Source organism: Toxorhynchites rutilus, chromosome 2, assembly GCF_029784135.1.
Source record: "Toxorhynchites rutilus septentrionalis strain SRP chromosome 2, ASM2978413v1, whole genome shotgun sequence".
NCBI classification, from domain to species: Eukaryota; Metazoa; Arthropoda; class Insecta; order Diptera; family Culicidae; genus Toxorhynchites; species Toxorhynchites rutilus.
The window spans coordinates 25,786,987-25,809,690 of NC_073745.1; the positions used below are offsets into that span (position 1 = coordinate 25,786,987).

At 39.0% G+C, this 22,704-nt stretch overlaps 1 protein-coding gene across 3 annotated transcripts in view; it reads right to left on the bottom strand.

Annotated features, from left to right (window-relative positions):
* Positions 1–213: 213 nt before the first annotated feature.
* Positions 214–22,704, bottom strand: part of LOC129771684 (calbindin-32) — a 242,733-nt gene continuing 220,242 nt past the window's right edge. For all 3 annotated transcript variants that reach the window (XM_055775596.1, XM_055775597.1, XM_055775594.1), the window contains 3 exons: positions 9,599–9,655; positions 9,470–9,541; positions 214–9,403 (listed from right to left, as the gene is read on the bottom strand). In XM_055775596.1, coding sequence (XP_055631571.1) covers positions 9,260–9,403; positions 9,470–9,541; positions 9,599–9,655 — 273 coding nt within the window. In that variant the 3' untranslated portion in view covers positions 214–9,259. The remainder of the gene's footprint in view (positions 9,404–9,469; positions 9,542–9,598; positions 9,656–22,704) is intronic.

Sequence of the window (22,704 nt, forward strand, 5' to 3'; positions counted from 1 at the left end):
GATGTGAGTTCTGTAGTGTGCTATAATGGACGATTTTGGTGTTTATTCCACATCATTAATTTAAAATATACCATGCGTCCACTTTTTTAACCTCAAGAGAACTATTGTTTCACAGTGGAAACAATGTCGCTCCATTCACATAACTGGATTCTATCTTCCTATGTCTTCCTATGACTACAGGGCGTTTTTTCGGACTCATTAACTTATACATGCTTGTATTATTGGATTTTGTAATATATTTCGATCTTCATTATAATGTTAACAGCCATAACGGCTGGTTCAAATTCAACATAAATATATCTTCTAAGTGGTAACACAATTTCTCCCCTGATAAATTAGGCACACTGCATGAAACTATCCTATACAAATGAAACATTCTTCCATAAGCACAAACAATACATAGTCTTAAGGTACATTTGTTAATCAGCATAACAGCAAACGTTTCACGAATAGGTATTTCTCAACGATTTTTCTCTCTGAGTTGGCTTCAACAACAATCAATAACAGTTAGAGGAGGATGCTTAACGCTGAAAGGGATACACCTCGATTCTTGTCCTGCCCTGCTAATAATTGTGTCATCACTAGCTGCGCTGCTAAATGGCCGGAATTGTTTGCTGTACACTTTGTTGAAACTTGCGTCCGGTTTGGCCTAGCTTTTGGATATGAACGTTTGTAGGTTGTTATTGGGAAACATTGAGTTAGTGTTATAGCATCAGTATTTGTAGGGAGGAGAGGAAAATATTTGTTCATGGCTCGTCAATAAATTTGCAATGTTTGCATTTCGTAGGTACCTGCACTCTCGTTCTTCTCGATTTTCCCGACTTCTTCGACTATGCTCACACTTATACGCTTGGATACTTTTGGTGTTTAAGGATAACAATGATATATCAGATTTACGAGTTTATCTTTCTTTTCAACAAGTAACGTTTAATGATAGATTCAGTAGTTTTTTTTCAACAGCTTATACAAAGAGGCTTAGTTTCGGCTTAGACACGATTCAACATCAATCATCTGTTTTCTTTTTGTTTGAATTAATTTGAGAGAATAGATTAATCACAATCAATGTATTTCTGTTTCTGTTTTATTTTGTTTTCTCTGTCTGAGGGACTCCCCATATTCAGTTGTGTTTGGCACGAATTTTCGATCTTTCGTTATTGTTTGACGTTTTAAACAGACAAAGTAACACCTTCATTAAACTGCTAGTAATTGGTTTGGCGACATATCTCTGTTCTCACCTTCCAGTGTTTAGGCCACATCAATATGTTGCATCGAAAACCTCAGCTTTATCAATTTATTCCCTAGTCTACGTATTTATCAAATGGATTTTATCATGGTTGTTGATTTATTGATTTTGTTGTTGGTTTTGTAGTTACTCCTTTTAATCATTTTAAGTAATTATCAATTGTTACGCTTTTGGGCCTGAGACTGTATTGTTCGAAATATTTGTGAATATGTTCTCCCCCAGCTGTATCGTATTAATTGCAGAAGAAGTTTTAAATGGCTTAGTAGGTAATAGGAGCTGCTATCTACAGGAAGTTGAAATTTGTCTACTTCCCCCTGAGGGGTTTGAGGGATATACTACGTTAAAGGTGGCAACAGATCAAACCATTAAAGCTACATCCAAAGCTTATTTCTGCTTGTATACAAGTATTTGAATGTCGTTGGAATGTTTTGGGAGTTTTTGAGTCTTCTTGAATAGAATTAATTTACTGATCCTAATCGGAAAGCAAAACAGGGATAACGTTTTGATCGAGCTAAATTGAAATGGTAAATAGAATTATTGTTTTTGTTGTTTAAATATTTGAAAATCATGACGAATTTGGCGTATATTCTACATGGTGCCAAAGAATAAATAATTTTCTATCTTCTGGCTACTGAAGAAAGAATAACACGTTGACTTTTCCATTAACCGGAAGTCAGTGTTCAAACGGTGCCAGTTCTGTCGGCCAGTTACTAGCTTCCTCGTGCTGATAGACATTGTTCAAGACGCTGGAATTGACTGACTGCTGATTTTTGTTTGTTCGACCTTTGGGAAAAATACCGTTGCAAAATTGTATCCATCTAATTATTTTTTTTTCGCAAACTAGTTTGCATTGGATTTCTTTAAACATCGATTGTACAGTAAACGACTTCTAACTGGGCCGGAAATCAATCCAATTATCGAATTTGCTCGGTAACTAGACTGCAAAACAGCAGAACTGTAAAATGAAGATGAAGATGATTATTCATGGAAGCACAACGTGTGGAATAAAATGTACGATTTTGCAAATCCTTCCTTCGAATGTTGAAAATTCTCCGAATATTCGAGAATTTTTCCTCCTAATTTTGTTGCGCGAATATTGCTTGTACTGTTTTGGTTCAGAGATTAAGCTGTTCCATAGTAGGACACTTTCCGTTTTCTTGTAAATTTCATTGGAGAAAATCCAGTATGTATCCGGTTAAAGGAATGGATTTTGGCCCAATTCATATCAAGTGTTGACAAAAAGGATATCAGAGATTCCTGGGAGTTCTGAAATGTCTCGAATAAGTATTAATATTCATCATATCGATAATAACAAACAAAAAAAACAGTTTTTGGCACATTTTTGAAGTTGATGCGAAAAATTTAAACAATTATTTTTTCGTCAAAGCAATAAATAAACCTTATACAGAATTTAGTGGAGCTCTGAAAACTGTCTTTCGGTTTGCGGTGTGACGATTATTTATTGAATTTTTCATCATCAAAGACGAAGGGTTAATGTTTCATTCAAACAGAAAAAAAACTTGTAATGGGTTGTAAAATTGTAATGGGTTTGATATTATTTTAGAATGGAGCGAAATTTTTGTAATATCTTTTTAGCTATTTATTTTTTATTAATTCAGTAGACTCTAAAGAGTCGAGTAGAGTCGAAAGCTATCAGCACTTCTCGTTTATTTGGTTCAACTCGCATCAGACTTTCTCCTTCCCACTCAGATATCGATCACAAACTATGAACCCTTTCGCTCCTATATTTCGCTTGAGATGTGATCGAAGCCCACAACATGCAAAAGTAAGGTTACCCTGCTGGAATTTGAAAGCATACTTTCATGAAATATACGTTTATCTAAATAAATGCAGTGTATATCTATATTCCAAAATTCTGGATACTCTTCCATATCCGCACTAGCATAAACAATTCTCGTAGCCAGCTCTTCTTTGTTTGTTTCTTACCTCACTCGCATCTGTGTTTTTATTCTATTCTATTTTTGGTTCCCGCCTCTAGCCCTGAGAAGGGCCCTTGTGGAAAGAAACTCTACTACTCCTTCACCCGACAAGAAAACAATCCTCTCCCGCTCGACGTTCTGCGGTAACCATATTGCTTCGATGACCACCAAACGAGAAGTGGTGAATATGTTGAAAACTGAAGAAACGAATGTATCAGTTGCTCGTTATTGACAGCTCTGTTCGAGAATGCACACAAATCGGCAGAACAAATGTATGGGAAAATAAGAATGCTTCCAGTTTTCATTAATTTAAACTGTTTAGGCATTAGTGGATTGTACTGTATAGTATATCAAACGAATCTTAGAGAATTTCCGATTCCATTAGTGTGCAATGTATCAGAATTTGTTCGCTGTGAAAATAGTTATTAACTTTAACTTTATTTCACAAAAACGTGACCTGTTTTCTGATTCGGCACCCTTCCTGAAAGACGTAGTTCTACGTCAAAATTCTGTATGCAAAGGTCCTACAGTAACGTTCTGGGATTCAAATGAGAGCTGGTTGATTTTGTTATTCAGTTGGTTGGAAAATATTTGTTTTACTTCACAAAATCTTCGAAAAAACAGACAAAATTCGATTTTTAATTTGTTCCCGATATTGTTGTCCACTACACCTACACACACAAAGATAAAAATATTTATCTGAAATGTTCTGATACCTGGAAGTTGGAGCTTCAAAATGATGTACATCTCATCTGTATGCGTTGATTTCTCACGAAGTTACAGTATGCCAAAAATCACTTAAAATTTCCGACTTCGCATTCTGTTTCTCTATTTTTTTTTGTCAATTGTATATCTATAATCGAATCAAATAACATTAAAATGAGAAATCATTCAACAATTCGTTCGCAGCTGATATGCTTCCCTCTTTTGGCGAATAAAGATTCATTCTAAAGCATGGACGATGAATTCAAAGAAATTCTGAATGTTGATTTCTCTGCAATTGACTGCAGTGAAGCTGTAGATATTTGGGAACAAAATATGAACGATCAAAGGTTCCGACAAAACACTGCTTTTTCCACTTCTGTGACTGTTTATATCATTCTTTTTATTTTTTAACATTCCTCAACATTCGTAGAACGAATTTTCTCTCAATACAAAGTTAATAATGAAGATATTAGAATCAAACTACGAACGGAAACAATGAAAGGAATACTGGCCACTAAGTGTTATGCAGAGCATAATAAAGAAGATACATATTTTGTTATAATTGCATATCAAATAACATTCAAATGCAACAAATCGGCGAAAATACTTTCAGAAAAAAAGAACATACATATGATAACAAAGTTGAGACGATGATCGAGAATAATCCTCGGCATACGACATATTATTAAACAGATTCATTACAGGTATCTAATCACCGTTCCTGAGCTTTTGGTGAAATCCTGTAACGTGAATCGTTACGATGTGTGAGTTCCATGTTCCACTTTGAAACCGAAAAACCTTAAATGGATTGCATCTCCATATGCGTCTTGCTTGATGAACGCAACGAAAGTACCGTTTTGAGGCAAATTACAACCACTCTTAGCTAACCCCAAATACAGTCTTCCAAAGAAAGTCTTACTCTATTTGGGAAGGGAAGGAATTCTGTATTATGAGCATCTACCAAACAACCAGTCGACAAATTCCCACAAGTATTGCCCACAACTGGGCAAATTAAAGGCAGCGATCCAACGACGAAGTAACGACTTTTATCGATAATAATTAGAAAGATTTTGCTACTTAATTTGTTGGTTGAAGTAATATGGTACCTCGCTAGTTGTTGAACACTTTCCAAATGTTGAACAGTCTGAGGAATTCTAGCTAGAAATCAATTACAACTGTTGCTTTCCAAACACTATCTTCAAAAACATCTGCGTTTGAAAGCTACACATGTTATGTAGCCCAATTGATAACATTTCCATAACACTTATCTTCGAAAAATGCGATAAAAATTTTATGTAATCAATGATCGTTTGGTACTGTAATTTTCAAAAAAAAAAAAAAAGGTAATGAGAAAGTACATTCTCGAAATAAGCTTTTTAATAAAAACAACTACAAATTTTTCACTGCCACTATTTTTTCACAACGCCTAATAGAATGTTTTCACAGTTTTTTAATCATCTGGGGTTCTGCTATATTAAAATATTATATGAATAGGGGAAAGTCGGGAAAGACGGACACCCTTGTATAATTGATAAGTTACATTTTTATTTTAAATTTAAATTATGTACAATCTTGCAATACATTGTATCAATATCTTTGACACTTACTGTGTACACCTGGTTGGCTTTCTGTTAAAATTGTAAATAAAAACGAAAAAGGTAACTACAAATATCAGCTTGATGTAAATTGATGTAAAAGCAGAATACGGTTCACATTGTAATCGTAGAATTTTGTGGGGTATTTTTCGTTACTCTTCGAGTTTATCGAATCAGTTTTCTCATGTTTGCTCCAGGATTATTGACGATAATAAATACTAATCAAGTCGGGTAAGACGGACACTCCACCGACAAAGAACAAACATTTTGTTTTTAAAATCAATTTGATTATCTCCTCCTTCTTTCATTAACAGATGATCACTAACTACGTTTGCAAGTGCAACCACATATCATGGACGAATCAGCTGACCTTAAAAACGTAATTCGAGTTTGTCATTCCGAATGCCGGAAGCAATTTTAGACATGAAAAAATGAGAAAAATTACAAGCCCTTCTAGGTGATTTCAGTCTAACCTTTTTGTTGATTCATTTTGAAGGCATATTTAAAGACCTCCAAAACCATCTTCTCCCACCCCAGGTGTCCGTCTTTCCCGACTCAATCTTATTTTTTCAAAAATGCCGGACACATTCATTTTTCAAAAGTTCTGTCTCAAAGTCAAATTTTAATATAAAAATAAACCTAGAATATCAATTGTGAGATAGCTATATATTTTTTGTGAAATTCACGAAAAAAAATCAACTTTTACTTATGGATTCCATTTTTTTTTTTTTTTTATCTTCGCTTATTTTTCGTCGGCCTATTTCCGCCACTTTTAGTGCCAATCACCGACAACAGGGAGGCGACTCCACCTGTTCCTACCTATCAGACTCAACAACTCATGAGCCGGGCCAACTTCTTTTACTTCCCCTCCGAAGGAAGACGTAACCAGAGATTTTTCGCCTCAGAAAATCCCAACGACGCCAGCTGGGATTGAACCCAGGCCGATCGGATTGTGAGGCTGTTACGCTAACCACACAACCACTGGCGCCGTCATGTGGATTCCATTTGTCGAACAATCCCATAACCTCAAATTGTCTTTTCCATTAGAAGAGGAGCCACAAATTTTCAAGAACATGATATCACGTATTTGCTCAAAAATGTGCAAGTGTAAATAAAACTGCAGTTGAAATTCAATTATGTTGGTGTTTTATAGTGTGCAAATCAACAAAAGAAAAAAAATTACCGAAGACAACAATCCGATGTAACGGAACCGTCCTCTTTTGAAAATAATTTAATTTATGCGATCATACTCAATTTTACCCATTTATAATTTTGAATATGCGACTATACTCATTTTTTCTCTTCTTACTTCTTACATATGACTTGGAAATTCTTTCAAATTTAAAAACTTCGAATAAAATAATATAATAATCTCGTCGTTGGGTTTATTTACATTACCGGTTTGTCACACGCAAGACGGATATATGATACTAGGTAAGGCCGTTTTGTCACTAAGTTGATTAGGAGAGCGGTATATGAAAGCAGTATGGAAGAAAGCAGAAGGGAAATTATTTATCTGAAGCGTTGGTGACCTGACAGGCTGCCGGTATTACTCCCAATACAAGATGTGCCTTCCAGTTGAGGTTATGGATGAATCACAAAAATATTCGATGAGTGACACTAAACGAAGATTTTTCAAATACAAGCAATTGCCACCTAAAATCAAATCGGCATCTGGAGCGTTTTAAAGGATTGTTGACATTATGGTCAGTGGTATTCCAGGCGTAGAGTTCTGCTACTTGATGACATTATGAAGAGCGTAATCGTGGCCTCAATGAAGTTCTTGAACGGGTCAAACCGTACAGTTTTCAAAAGTGTCGTTTCGATCTATCGTTAATGTGTCACATAGTTCACATGATAGTAGCTTATGAAAAGATCATAGGCAATCGCAATTTAGTATATACCAGCTCCATAGAACTTTTCACGGCTTCGATCGCATCATGGAGCTATCAATTGTTGCGGGCGTTTCTTCAACAGAATGAAAAAGCTGAGAGCACTCATGGATTACCTGGAACTGCTATAGTCACTGCCTAAAGTTATTCGGAAAGTTTGAAGCGCTTCCGACTGGTTTGACCCGACCAAGGGTATCATTCTAGCGGGTTATGCATTCAAAGACGGATTGAGCGCTGAGCGCATCGTATCTCTGATAGATAAGTGAAGACTATTTCGCAAGTGCCAAGATCGTTGACCTCTGCAGAGAAGAACTACGCCCAGGTTAGAAAAGAAGCTCTGGCTCTAGTTTTCGCAATTTTATGATTCCGTAATGAGTTGTTCGATTGTAAAATCACGTTCGGACTGACCACGAACCAAGAGTGGTTTTTAGTACAACATTGATTCTAGTATAAACGGTTAACCAACTTTGACGCTGGGAGGTTAAGGTCTGCTATACGGCTCCGACAGCCACTTTCTGCGGACTGTATAACTTGGACACGTTGATCCTCTATCGAGATTTGAGAAGTGCTATAAAACATTCAACAGAGAATATGACTTTGGAATAAGTTATATCATTGATTTATCACTAAATCACATCATTTCAAAAATCACATAAAATGTCGTTGTTGCATTTTACATCTCTATTTTTTGTCGAGTCTATGTTTATAAATTGAAAAAAAAATCTGACTGCTGAAAAGTTTCAAGGGAAATCCTGTTGAGTATATGTTTAGAAGTGACCGTCATCAATTGGAACAGTTTGAGCATGGTTTAGCTGTTATAGTAAGCCAAAAAACGAATCTTTGATGAACTACTCCTTCATCGCAGTCAACCAGTCCTTTTTCTGAGTAAAAAAATACAATGAAAAATTTCACCAATGTCCGCCACTGTACATTCCCGACTCTACGAACCCCCATGAAGGAAGCAGACAAATTTCCGAAGAGTAAGCATAGATTAGTTGTTATTGAGTTATAATTAGGCTGGAACAGGAAAAGCTGGAAATAAGTATATTCCTTCAAGTAGAGATCAAGTGTCCGGAAAGAAGTATTATATATAATAGGTTAGATTTGTTCTCATTTGTTGTTGGAATTTAGTTTGCTTTCGCTACCTCAGTAATCCTTTTTTTAATCACACAGTTTGGATCCTCTCCCCATCTCCAACTGCTACGAGAGAGGGACATCATAAGACGGATAAATTGTGCTTTGTGTTCATTTTTTTTAAATTTGTTTTTCATGTTTTCTGTTGGTGAGTTGGCGTATCAGTTCAATTTAGTTTGAATGTCTGAAGTCTTCTCGATCGATTCGCTAGTTTCGCTATGCCCATCATATTTTTTTTTCTTGTTAATTTGTTTCACTACTTAATGCTGTTTATTGTTTGCTTCATCTACACTCTCGGTGCGTTCCTCTAAGGTTCCCGCTTTCGGCTATGATTTGTTGGTGTTGAAAAGTTGTTGTATTTGTTTGGTTGATCTACGACTTCTTCGAGCGTCTCACAAACCGGCGGTAGAAATCGCGCACCCGATCATGAACGACGACTATTGGCAATAGCTGATGCGACTGATGCGAACTATTTGAGCTCGTTGTTGTGGCTTCTGCTTCTGCTACCTCCACTGCTGCTGCTGGTTGGCTCTGATGGTGTTGTGTATGCTGTTGCTGCTGCTGCTGCTCTGACGACGATGGCTGCTGGCTGCTCTGACCACCGCTCAGCCCCAGCATCATCCTCATCTTGGCAATCGGATGCATGACCAGCGCCGAGGAGGATGATGAGGACGATCCGGATCGCGATGTTCTGCGATTGGACGAAGAGTGCGGCTGCGGATGCGAAACGAGAGAAGGACAATCCCCATATTACTGGTCGTCCTCTGGGGGCTGCTTGGCCAGCGCCAGCAGGATCATCGTGAGCTCCTTGCGCGAAATTTTGCCCTCCTTGTCGTAGCCGACGCCCCGCAGAATGGTTTCCTCGAACTCGATCAAGTCCTGTGCGTCGTAATCCTGGGAACGGAAGAAATAGAATATTTCTACAGAGAGTTTAGGGGGGAGGACAAAACCCCAACATACCTTCTTCACTAGCTCGAGTAGATCCTTCAGGAATCCCCGTAGTTCCTCGTTTTCGATGGAACCGTTGTTGTCCTATGAAGCACAAGAATATCACAATCATGTTAGAGATGTAACGCAGCATAAACTCACCCTATCGTACAGCGAAAACACCTTTTCGATGTCATCCTTCGTCAGTCTGGCGGCTCCCTGTTGAAAATATCAAACACAACTGTTAGCGAAATCCAGTAAAAGTATCGATAATCTACCCGCTACAACTTCAACAGTTATCGTTGATATGTAGTTCTCATTGAAAATGAATATCGCCTAAATAAACTCCAACTGATTATCCAAACAGAACACCGAGTTGCAGTTTTTAGGTACGAGTATTTTACTGCTCAATACTTTTTTACTTAATCCAAAACAGCGAGAGAAAGAGCAACAAGGAACGAAACAAATCGCTAAACAAATCATAGAACGAGAAATTAACTAACGCCGAACGTTAAATCTCAATCTACGAAGAAATTTTTGAAGTTGTTATTGACGGCGGCGGCGGCGGCGGGTATAAAACAGAATGTAGATTTCAACTCATGTAGAAACAACAAAAGTGTAGGGTAGTGGGTGGGAACAAGACAGGCACTTGGCTGCCATCGGGAAGCAGGGAAAACAATTGCGTTGAGTCGAGTTGATGACAGACGTGGGACACAACACACAAATGGAGCGGAAAAACAGTAATGTGAAACGAAACCAATAGAAAGGGTCTGATCTGATAAACGAAACGAAGTAAAAGACAGTGGAGGATTTTCTTTTTCCACTGTTGACAATGATACTCTTGGGGTGGAAGAAAAATGATTGAAATACTTCGATTGGTTTTTCGATGGTTAGTGAGGTTGGCTTATGTTTTTATGAATTGTTATGTTCGCAGTAATGCACGATTGGTTTCTCGTCGAAATGAGTTGGGTAAACTATATGTATCGCGAAACGAATGTCGGGAGAATAATTTTCACCGCCAACATTGATATGGTTTCGTTTGCTTGAAATGGATATATAAACGGCACAACCGATAACAGATAACTGCACGAAAGTGGAAACATGTGGATGTATTTTTCAGATTCAGCCTCCGATAGGATGTGATAAAGTGATGAGGAAAGGAGACACGTGTATTTGGATAGAAACGACAGGCTGGATAAGCACAGGATGTGATGTGATTGCAATATCATACGTTACTAGTGTCTACCATGCTTCCAAGCTTTACTCTCATGCATGCTTTCATGAAAAAAGGTGGGATGATCAAATTAACACGTGGAAGGCATTCTCTAATTGTAGGGTTTTAACTATGTCAATTCCGAGGCTTACGTTGGTGATACGGGCTTTTAGCTGTGGTGCATGTGAGTTCCGCGAGTTCAGCATACCGTAATAAACATATCCAGCTAATCAAACGTAATAACCATTCCACTGTGTTCAATATGTTGATGACAATTCCGGGCCACCTCATACATTTTTTTTTAATATTTGAACATGTCGATTTATCTTATGTTCCCGCCAAAAAAATAACCAGCCATATTAAAATTAAAGTTCGTCTCAAGGCATCCCAGAAACAATCTAATCGAAACAAACACTTGCCAGGCCGGAAATTTAATTCGATGTGACAAAACAAAAAAGACGATACAATCAGTTGTTACCTGGTAAGATAATTAGTGAATATTTAACATCTCGCTCAGCTTTTGAGACGTGCAGACGTATTTTATCGATTGCGCTTATCACAAAGTAAAGCATCCACCGTTGAAAGTTTCTTTATTTTACTGTGCCGCGTCGCGCGATAAGTGTTCCGCGATGAGGCGAGAAAACACATTTAAAATCGATTACTCTCAACTCGTCGTGAAGCCGTCAGTTGAGAAACTTTTTGGTTTTTGTGCATCGGTTCTCGGTTTAAAAAGAGAAGACATCAAACGACTTCAATGTCACAGAGGTGAAGGCTGTGCGTTCGTAAGGGTCAGTGACTTGGCGCTGGCACACAAAATCGTCGACGAACATGACGGGAAGCATGAAGTGGAGAGTGAGGGGAAAAAACACAAACTTCGAATCACATTGGAAGATGGTAGTGTTGAAGTGCGTGTTCACGACCTCCCCGAAGATGTATCGGAAAAAAAGATCGTCAATTTCCTAACGCAATTCGGTGAAGTAATCTCGATCCGCGAAGTGTCGTGGAGCGACAACACCGAGGCCGAAGGCATACCACTCGGCATTTGGTCTGCTCGAATGCTAGTGAAGCAGAACATCGACTCGTGGGTCACTATCGACGGAGAACAGGCGTTTATTGTGTACAAGGGGCAGCTGCAATCCTGCCGCCACTGCAAAGAACAAGCGCACACAGGCATATCATGTGCCCAAAATAAGAAACTTCTATACCAGAAGAGTTACGCAAACGTGACGAAGCAATCGGGAAAGGTTAACAGGCCAACGACCGGTCAACAACTCAGAAAATCAGCTGGGGCGAGACTAAGAGACACGAAGCTACTCGATCATAAGTCCGCCGCTCCACCACTAACATCATCGAAAGATTTCCCAGAACTACCGAAAACCACGAACCAAGATGATCCGTCAGGTTCGAAAACGCTCAGAAATAGCCAGCCCGAAACCGTCACGGGGTCGAGAGCGAATACAAGCAGCCAGCCTGTAGCTCAAACGCAACGAAACAAAGCCTCATCGTCTTTACTAGCGCCACCACAGGCTGTCGTGGCAGTCGACGATTTCTTCAAAAAGCCGTCGCTACGATCGCAAAGTAAGAGTAGCAATGGTAATGAAACTGACGATTTTACCACATCCATAAGCAGCAAACAGAACCGAGGACGACCGGCTGGTAAAAAACCCCGCCGGGAGGACACAGACGACGATAGGATTGAGGTAATGCTCATTTGAATGGCTCTCACGTCGTACAACATCTCGTCTATCAACATCGCCACTATTACGAACCCCACGAAACTAAATGCGCTACGAAGCTTAATCAACAGTCAAAGTCTAGATATCGTGTGTCTGCAAGAAGTGGAAAACGAACAGCTCTCCTTGCCCGGCTACGTCGTTTTCTCTAATGTAGACCACACGAGAAGAGGAACGGCTATCGCTTTAAAGGAACATATACAGGTAACTCATGTCGAGAGAAGTCTGGACAGCCGACTGATCGCGCTACGAGTGCAAGACACGACGATCTGCAATATTTACGCTCCCTCCGGCTCTTCGCAACGCGCCGTTCGGGAGAACTTTTTTCACGAAACGCTTCCCTACTATCTTCGTCATCACACACCGCATGTAATCTTAGCTGGCGATTTCAACTGCGTGCTTCGAACCTGCGATTCAAGCAGCCCGAATGCGAGTCCCGCTCTCAAAGCAGTCGTCCAACAATTACAGCTGCATGACGTATGGGAGACTCTGTGCCCTCGTGATAATGGCTTCACATACGTCTGTCGCAACACTCAGTCGCGTCTAGTGATCCCCGATTTTTGAAATTAATCGTTCATCCACTAATCGAATACTTTTAAGCAGTTTCTTATTCGATACGATTAATCGATCCAAATAATCGATTAATCGATTAATCGTCACACTGAGAGAAATAATTAGTTAGACTAATATTTCTCATTCGTTAGAAAGCCATCTGGAATCAAAAAAGTGTTCATTACGCCTGAAAATCAATTATTATCTTTTACGCTCCCCTAAACTCGTAAACGAAGCTCATCTCGCATCGACGGCATTGAGCTTCTTTTAGGAGTTTAGGAGAGCGTCAAAGATTATGATTGATTTGGGACTACGTCTAACCGGAATATATGGAGGGTTAAATGAAAACCTAAACACAGAACATGCAGGAAAAAATGAAAGATTTCGAATGTTTATAGCTCGAACATTTCGTACTGGATAGGAGAGATGTTTGCATCACTTGATAAGGAATATTTCTACGCATCTATCGCAACTAACAAAATGTTGTTTTTCATTAGATAAACAATTGAATAACTGTAAAATATTAGGCGTTATGTAAACGCCCTAACTGCATCGTTTTGATTGGCCCGATTTACGGTTTCCCTAACACAGCCATCAAAACCAAGCAGCCTTGGGGAAATCGGCATTGCAAATACATGAAAGTAGGGGGACTTTTGTTCTCATCGAAAAATGTTCCCTAACACAGACTTTAAAACCAAGCAGCGAAATCGGCATTGCAAGCACACGAAAGAGCCTAGAGGCGAGTGAACTGAAAAGTTTAAACCCTCTTAAAGCCAAAAAGAAGAAAAAGAACACACGAAAGTAGGGGGAGCTTTCGTTCCCACCGAAATGTGTTCCCTAATAGAGATTTCTAAACCAAGGTGCCTGGAGAAATCGGTATTTCAAATTCATGCAAGTCGGGGGTATTTTTGTTCCGACTGGAATGTGTTTCCCTAACACAGACTTCAAATCCATGAAGCGTGGGGAAATCGGCATTGCGAATTCATACAAATCGGGGGTATTTTTGTTCCGATTGAAATGTGTTTCCCTAACACAGACTTCAAAACCGAGGTTTCTGGGGAAATCGGCTCTGCAAATAAATGCAAACTACGAGTACTTTTGTCCTCGCTTGCCTTTGTGCAGAGTGGAATATGTCTGTCCTAACATGATCTTCTAAACTTAGGAACCTGGGAAAATCGTGCAGCCACTAGAAGCGAATGAACTTCCCAGTTTCAAGCAAATTCGAGATTCGAGAAGTATGTACACTTTTGGGATGTAAACTTCAGAGGGAAATGTAAAATAAAATAATCGTTTGATAATTTTTTTTGTCTTTATTGGAAAGATTTTCAGCCTTAGGCTGGTTCATCAAACGTTTGATAATTCTTCCGTACATATATTTTGTTCTAGTCACCATACCAAACGTAAAAGGTCCGTCATTAAATTTACTTGTAACGAAGAACAATCAATCACAATAAATGAATTGACTTTACACGGCATTTGTTCATTTTTTTCACTCACAGAGCAAATATATTGAACTCAATTGAATTTGGAAACTGTTTCATTCAATCAAGAATTTAATCAATACAAACGAATGATTGCTAAGCTAAGGTAGTTCCACGTGAACCTTGCGGTTATATCATAGATATAACCCACTCATTTTTTTTGCTCTGGGTTTGGATCGATTAATCGACGTAAATTATTCGTTCGCTTCGATTATTGGTTGTGCAGTATTCGTTCGATTAATAATCGATTTCTGTAGGAAGTATTCGATTAATCGATTAATCGAACGATTACCGGGGATCACTAGTCGCGTCTAGACCGCATTTATGTCAGCAGTGGTTTGCGCGACCATTTGCGAGTAGCACACGCCCACGTTTGCTCATTCACGGACCACACGGCACTGACACTCCGACTTTGCCTCCCCCATCTTGGTGCAGAGCATGGCCGTGGCTTTTGGTCTCTCAGACCATATCTTCTGACCGACGAAAATATTGCGGAATTCGAGTACAAGTGGCAGTACTGGACCCGTCAACGCAGAAATTATGACTAATGGGTTGAATGGTGGATCTTGTTCGCTAAACCAAAAATAAAACGTTTTTTCAAATGGAAGTCTCGAACCGTTTTCGATGCATTTCACAGCGAACATCAGCGTCTCTATAGTGAGCTACGGCAAGCTTACGACGGGTACTATCAGCATCCAGAAATGCTGACCACCATCAATCGTCTAAAAGGCGAAATGTTAGCACTTCAGCGACGTTTTTCTCACACATTCATGCGGATCAATGAAACGTACGTGGCAGGAGAACCCATTTCAATATTTCAGTTGGGGGAGAGGAGGAGAAAGAAAACTGTCATAACACAGCTGCAGACAGAGCAGGACGAAGCAATGACAGAGCCGCGAGCGATTGAAACGCACATGGTCACATATTTCTCGACCCTCTACTCAGAAGAAGCGAGTGGAAATAATGAGAACAGTTTTGTCTGCGAAAGTGTTATTCCACCAAACGACGAAACGTGCATGAGTGAAATTACGACGGCAGAAATCTGGTCTGCAATAACAGCGAGCGCACCACGAAAATCTCCTGGCTGTGATGGTATACCGAGAGAGTTCTACCACCGCATGTTCGACGTCATCCACCGCGAGCTGAACCTGTTGCTAAACGAGGCGCTCAGCGGCAATATTCCTCCAGCTTTCGTAGAAGGTATCATCGTGCTTGTTGAGAAGAGAGGCGGCGACCATACGGCTCGATCATATCGTCCCATTACACTACTAAACAACGACTACAAGCTCTTGTCTCGGATCCTCAAATCCAGATTGGAACGAGTGATGAGAGAACACCACGTGCTAAGCGATGGGCAGAAATGCTCGAACTCAGAGCACAACATCTTCCAAGCCACTCTTGCTTTGAAGGATCGGATAGCGAGTCTCCATCATAATCGTCGTGCCGGAAAACTGATTAGTTTTGATCTCGATCATGCGTTCGATCGGGTTCGGCATTCTTTCCTCTTCGAGACCATGCGTGCGCTCGGTTTTAACCATGATCTCATTGCTATACTCTCGCGCATCGCCAGTCGATCCACTTCTCGGCTGTTGATCAACGGTCATCTCTCCCGTTCTTTCGAGATACGAAGATCAGTACGACAGGGGGACCCGTTATCAATGCACCTCTTCGTACTGTATCTTCATCCGCTAGTCTACAGGCTCGAACGGGTGTGCGGCGACGATTTACTGGTGGCATATGCGGATGACATCAGTGTGATCATCACATCTACGAGCAAAATTGAAACGATGAATGGGTTGTTTTCTCGCTTCGAGAGAACTGCCGGCGCCAAATTGAATTTGCGGAAAACGATCGCTGTTGATGTTGGGGTTAGCGAAGACGGAACTATAAACACTCAGTGGCTGCACATAGCTGAAGTGGTCAAAATTTTGGGTGTCACCTTCACAAACTCGATTCATTCAATGACAATGTTGAACTGGAATACGTTAGTGGGAAAATTTTCCCAACAAATGTGGCTGCAATCTCTGCGCACGCTGACGCTGCATCAAAAGGTGATCATGCTTAACACGTTTGGTACTTCTAAAATATGGTATCTTGCGTCCATCATAACACCTTTGGGAGTACATACGGCGAAAATAACACAAACGATGGGAAATTTTCTCTGGAGAGGCACAGTTGCTCGTGTCCCGATGATACAACTTACGCGCAGTAAGGAAAATGGAGGTCTGAAGCTCCAACTACCAGCGCTGAAGACTAAATCGCTTGCAATCAACCGTCATCTACAAGAAATCGAATCCCTTCCTTTTTATAATTCCCTTCTTTCCCAAACAAATCCTCGACCACGAATCCCAATAGACCTTCCCGACCTAAAATTAATCCTTTCACATATATCCCAAATTCCCCACCAAATCCGACAAAACCCCACCGCTGATCAAATCCATCAGCATTTTGTGAATCAAACCGAAATACCAAGAGTGGAACGAAATAGCCCAGCAATAAACTGGCGGCGTACGTGGCGAAATATTGCGTCGAGGCAGCTTAGTTCAGCACAGCGGACAAATCTATACTTGCTCGTGAACGAGAAAATTGAGCATCGTAAATTGTTATTCGTGATGCGACGAGTAGACAACGAGATTTGTTTAAACTGCGACAACCGAACTGTAGAAACACTCATTCACAAATTTTGCACTTGTGTTCGCGTTAGACCGGCTTGGACGGTATTTCAACAGAGGATCTCAGGCATCTTAGGTGGATGGAGGAGGCTCGATTTCGAGGACTTGGCTAAACCTGCTTTAGCAGGAATGAACGAATCGTGTAAAGTGAGAATTTTAAAACTTTTTAGTAACTATATCTGCTTCGTCAATAGATATAACGGTATAATTGATGTAGCTGAATTAAATTTTCATTTAGATGTAGAAGCTTAACGAATAGATGAGCAAACCAAAATGTTGTAAAATTAAATTTGACAAATAAAACTGTTTAAATATTTTTACAAACAAAAAAAAAATTGCACATTAGCTATCTCAGAGAATTTTTACATTCCATTTCAGGTTTAACTCATAATCAAATGGTACGGTCCAAAATGAGCAACTGACGTAGCAGTGAGTTACATTTTGAATATATTCATACCATTGAGAAAACAATCACATCTAGCGATCGTGCATCATTCTATCTAAGAGAAAGAAGAAGAGAAAGCTATCTCGTTGAACGAACGTGCAAAGATGTTTGTTTCAAAATGCTTTTTCAGACTATGCACAAAGCAAGTTCAGTCCAGAGCTTGCACTAATGCACAGAATCAAAGCAGACGAGAAATATAAATTTTTTGCACTCGAGAGGTGACTCTCACTCACAATACTATTCAATTGCACCTCACACTTACCGCATGGTTTGATACTAGGATTGGGCGATCTTTATAAAAAGATCGATTTCTCAAACGGCGTAGAGATCGATCCACTGATCGATTCTTTGGTACCGATTTACCAGAGAATCGATCTTTGGTGAATCGATCTTTGCCGAATCGATTTTTGAAGAATCAAAAGCTTTTTTTCGATTCATCTATTTATTCTCATTCTTATTCTTATTAAAGTTCTTAAGGTTGGCGTCCCCATGGCCTAGTGGTATGCGTTGCGCTTGCCAAGATGGGGGCTTCGGGTAGCTGATTCCCGTTCGGGTCAGAAATTCTATCGTCATAGATCGTTTTTCTGGCTTGCACTGGTAAAGGGGAACTGTCTAGGGTGTGGTGGGATGAGCATTGGGCATTGCCAGTTCCCAAGAAAAGCCACAAAAACCCGGAAACATCTCCTCTAAGCGAATTGACGCAGCTATAAGCGTCTTTGCCCAGTCCTGGTGGCACTCGGGAGGTAAAGCAGCAGTATCACGATGGTCCTCCTGCGAGATAATGGGGTTGGTTGCAGGCCTTGCAAGCCGCACCACTAAAACACCAAGCAACGAACGATACACAAGAAAAATTGTGAATCAGGCCATGTTGCTGTAAAGACTTTAAGTCAAAACAAATAAATGAAAGGTTGACGTCTAGATGGCGCCTCTTGCAAAAATCTACTTGACTATCACAAAGCACCATATTTCAATGGATACGTGTCAAAATTTGACAGCAGTCGGTCGATTGGTTCGTGAATTACAGCAGAGATCGAAATTTTCGCTCGGCTGCTCGATAAATATTCAGTCAATCAATCTAGTTTTCGATGAACCGTGTATTGTTGATATTTTCGTCTCTTCCTTTTCACCGAAAATTCATTTTCAGAGAGAAAAAGATGTGGAAAATCTCTATCTCGGAAGTTCAACGAGAATGCTCTTTCGTCTCTCATTTGGTACTGAAAATATAGAGCGAAGAATCAAAGCTAACTTTACCAACATTAGTCTGTTAGAGCAGCGTCCAAACGATCTGCATTTGGACAGCGCCTGAATTGTACAAATATTACTCCATCTCATGTTCACTTCACGATGAAACCCAATATTGCCGCATGTTTTCAGCTGTACTGAAGAAGTGAAAAACCATTATCGGCATCAAGGAGTCACTGAAAACGAAACCATATTTCGGCAATCATAACTCCCCGAAAAATAAAAATCGGCTTTGCGTTTCTCGCGAGAATCGAAGTGAGCGTATAACATTCTCTCGCCTCCTATATTCTCAGCTATTTTTCCCTCTTGGTGAAAATGGATGTCTCAAATCGGCGAGCATTTCGATCTCTGAATTACAGCATTGAGCAGAACTCAGCTGACAATGATAAGCATAAAAGCTTATCACTGTGCCATTCATCTGTCATTTAGTCGAAGCCTATTCTTGATTTTGGTGCCAGATCTAGAAAACAACCTTTCGCCTGTAATTGATGTCAACATAAGATTCAGTGATCCTATGCGCAACCGGTTACAGTTCATCCCCTCAGTGAATCGTAGAAGAAGTAATCCAAATGTTGATATTATGTATAAAAAAAATGTGACCTTTGATGAGATAAAGAATCGATGTATACTGGAAAAAAAAATCTACAAAAAGATCGAAAAGATCGAAAGCAAAGAAATCGATTTTCCCGATTTTTCGAGTACAAAAGATCGATCCAAAAAATGGGAAATTTTTTTTTAAGGAAAACCGAAAAATTTTTTTTAGGGTTAAGAAATTTGTTCGATAAATTCATATTTTGTATGTAAAACAACGGAGAAGAGAGATCAGTTCATCACATGATCGAACTACAACTTCAACCTTTGATTCTGAAATTTCACTTGAATTAAAAGCTATTTATTATTCTATTAGGAATTATTGCATAGTTTGTTACCTGTAGAACTTTCCATTGATCATTTGACCATATTTTAGCTGCTCATAGTGGATCACATCCTTTTGATCCCATCAAATATAGAGCATTACTTTGGCACCGATGATATTCCAAAGTAATGCTCTATATTTGTGGATATTCCGAGGGTGTTCCTGGTTTGCCCTACTTTACATACGATCTCTTGCGTTTTAGATTGTCGTAGTGAATTCATTTTTCGTCCCCAGTAACGATTTGATACAAAATTTTTTTCCTTTTATGTCGTTCAAGCCACATACCGGATATGCAAAGTTGCCGTTAGACATCTCTCGCTTTCAATTCGTATGGAAAATAATTTTCTTTCTTTAGGATGTTTTTGGATGTATTCTGATTCGGCTTTGAGTCGTGTAGAAATAGCTTGTCCAATCCTGCAAGCTCTGTTTGTGTTTGACACGAATCTTGATCGAATAATGTCTCTAATTCTACGTCTTCAAAGTTTTTCGACTGACCCGGACGCTTTTGGTTTAATCACTAAAATCGACACTTTTAAATCGTCCCAACCGTTCCCTAAGAAATCTATCCAATGGCGCAGAGTCACCATAAACTTCCACACGCATTCGAAGCGTATCAGCTGCAATTTTCACCCAGCTATAAACGGAAATCAATTCACCAAAGGTGAACTATTTAGAAGCTGACTGGAACCAAAAGCAAAATAGTTGAGAGTCTGTCTGTTTACACTGCTGAAAAGCACAATATCACTTCTAGAAGGATTAATTCGATTTTTTCATCATTCAACGGACAGTCATGATGAGTTCAGACCTTGATTGAATAAAATTATTCCTCTCACGAACGATAAACCTCTACGCTTCGTATATTACAAACCTGTCCATATGCCCCCCATATTCCATTAGAGTGTTAATGAAAATGGTCATCTCTAATTTCAAAAAGTTACCTCATAAAAAATGCTCACCGCCTCAAAAAAACACCCTATGGCAAATATCAGCTTAATCGAACTTAAGGAAGAGTGGCGCAAAGCGGTCAAAGTTTGAGTTTTTTTTTGAAAATCGAAAAATCATCCAAGGGGGGAGTGAAGGAAATCGAAGTTATCGAAAAAAATTGTTGATGCCAAATGTCTTATATTTGCTTGAAACGTTGAAATCTAGTGTCTTCTCATAAATTTTTTTTGTCAAAAATCGTCACTCTGGGACTTTTTTTTGGAATACGAGACACGGAACGTATGGTTTTGGGTACCAATAAAAATAGTTATTTTGATTTTTCATTCGGAACTTGCTGCGAAATGTTGATTCGCACGATAATATACCCTATGCAAAATATTAGCTCATTCGAACTTCATCTATTAGTGTCGCAGACGTTAAAATTTTAGTTTTTTAAAAAACTGAAGATCACCGAAAATCGGGGTTTAAAAAAAAATTGATACCAAATGTCTTAAAATTGCATTACTCGTCGAGGTTTACTGTTATCGCGAAAAAAAAAATTGTCAAAAAAAAAGTTTTTTTTTGCACTTGGTCGTTTTTTCGACAAAAAAATGTTGAGATAACTGTAAATATCGACGTGTAATACAATCTTAAGACATTCGGCATCAAACAAGAACTGAAAACCCCGATTTCCGGTGATTTTTCGGTTTTCAAAAAACGTTAATTTAAACGTCTGCAACACTAATAAATGAAGTTCGAATGAGCTCATATTTTGCATAGGGTAACTAATATTTTGCATAGGGTATATTATCGTGCGAATCAACATTTCGCAACAAGTTCCGAATGAAAAATCGAGATAAATATTTTTATTGGCACTTTAAACCATGCGTTTCGTCCCATATTCCGAAAAAAACAAGTCCCAAAGTGTCGATTTTGTGACAAAAAATTTTTTTTCGGGAAGACACTAGATTATGTTTCATGCAATTTTAAGACATTCGGCATTTTTTTTAGAAAACCCCGATTTCCTTTACTCCCTCCTTGGGTGATTTTTCAATTTTCAAAAAACTCAAACTTTCACCGCTTTGCGCCACTCTCTCTTAACTGTTCGAGTGCGGTTCAAATTTTGTGAGCATATGCCAAAAATGCGGATGAATTTGGGTATATTTGGAAAAAATACTGAAGAACACATTAGGTTACAAAAGTTGTATTAATGAGAAAAAAACACACATAAAAAGAAGGTTTTATAAAATTATTTAACATTAACTTCCTTATTTGTATATATGTTTGAAAATAATGAGAATATTATATTTATACAATTTCATTCGCAATTATTGTTTGCTGCACATAGCGCGTGAAGTTCTCTTTTACAAATGTCCCGAAAGACGAAATTCTACGTTAAGAAGTGCCAAGTCAAAAGTATTAACATCAAACAAGAAGAGCGCTATCGCGCTCACTCGTATTCAAAGGGTTAAGTCCGATTGAGCTGATATTTGGCATAGGGTACTTCTTCGAGGTGGTGAACAACTTTTTGAAATTTCAGGGTCGATTTTTTTCCCATACATTCATTGGCACCCTAATGGACACGTTTCTGTGGGGGGAATTGGTCATACAGGTTTGAAACTTTTCTTTGGTCTAATTGATTTCAGATGCATTCCATTGGAATTACAAAAAAAAAAGAATGGACAGACAATGTTGAAAGAAGCAGGAGTTTGAAAGAGCAACGCAGGCCATCAAGGTCGGATTGTCGTTGTGTAAAGCATCCAAAGTGTTTGCAATTGCTCGAACAACACTGAAGAGATTCATGCGAAATTCGTCGACCGCATCCGAAGAATCACATAGAACCGTTTTCTCACCTTTTTCAATTAAACGTACACATGACCAAATCACCCCAAATCAAATTTTAATGTCCAAAAATCATCTCTATTATTTAATTGTATATTTTTGGTAGTTTGAAGCTTGGTACAATGATTAAACGTTATTGATTGAGAGAAAACAAGTGTAGCTTAGTGTATAATGTGACTTTTTTTATTCAGGACGTATTGGTTTGGAAATACTAGGCGATTTGCTTAAGTGATCCAAATTGCCCCATTTAC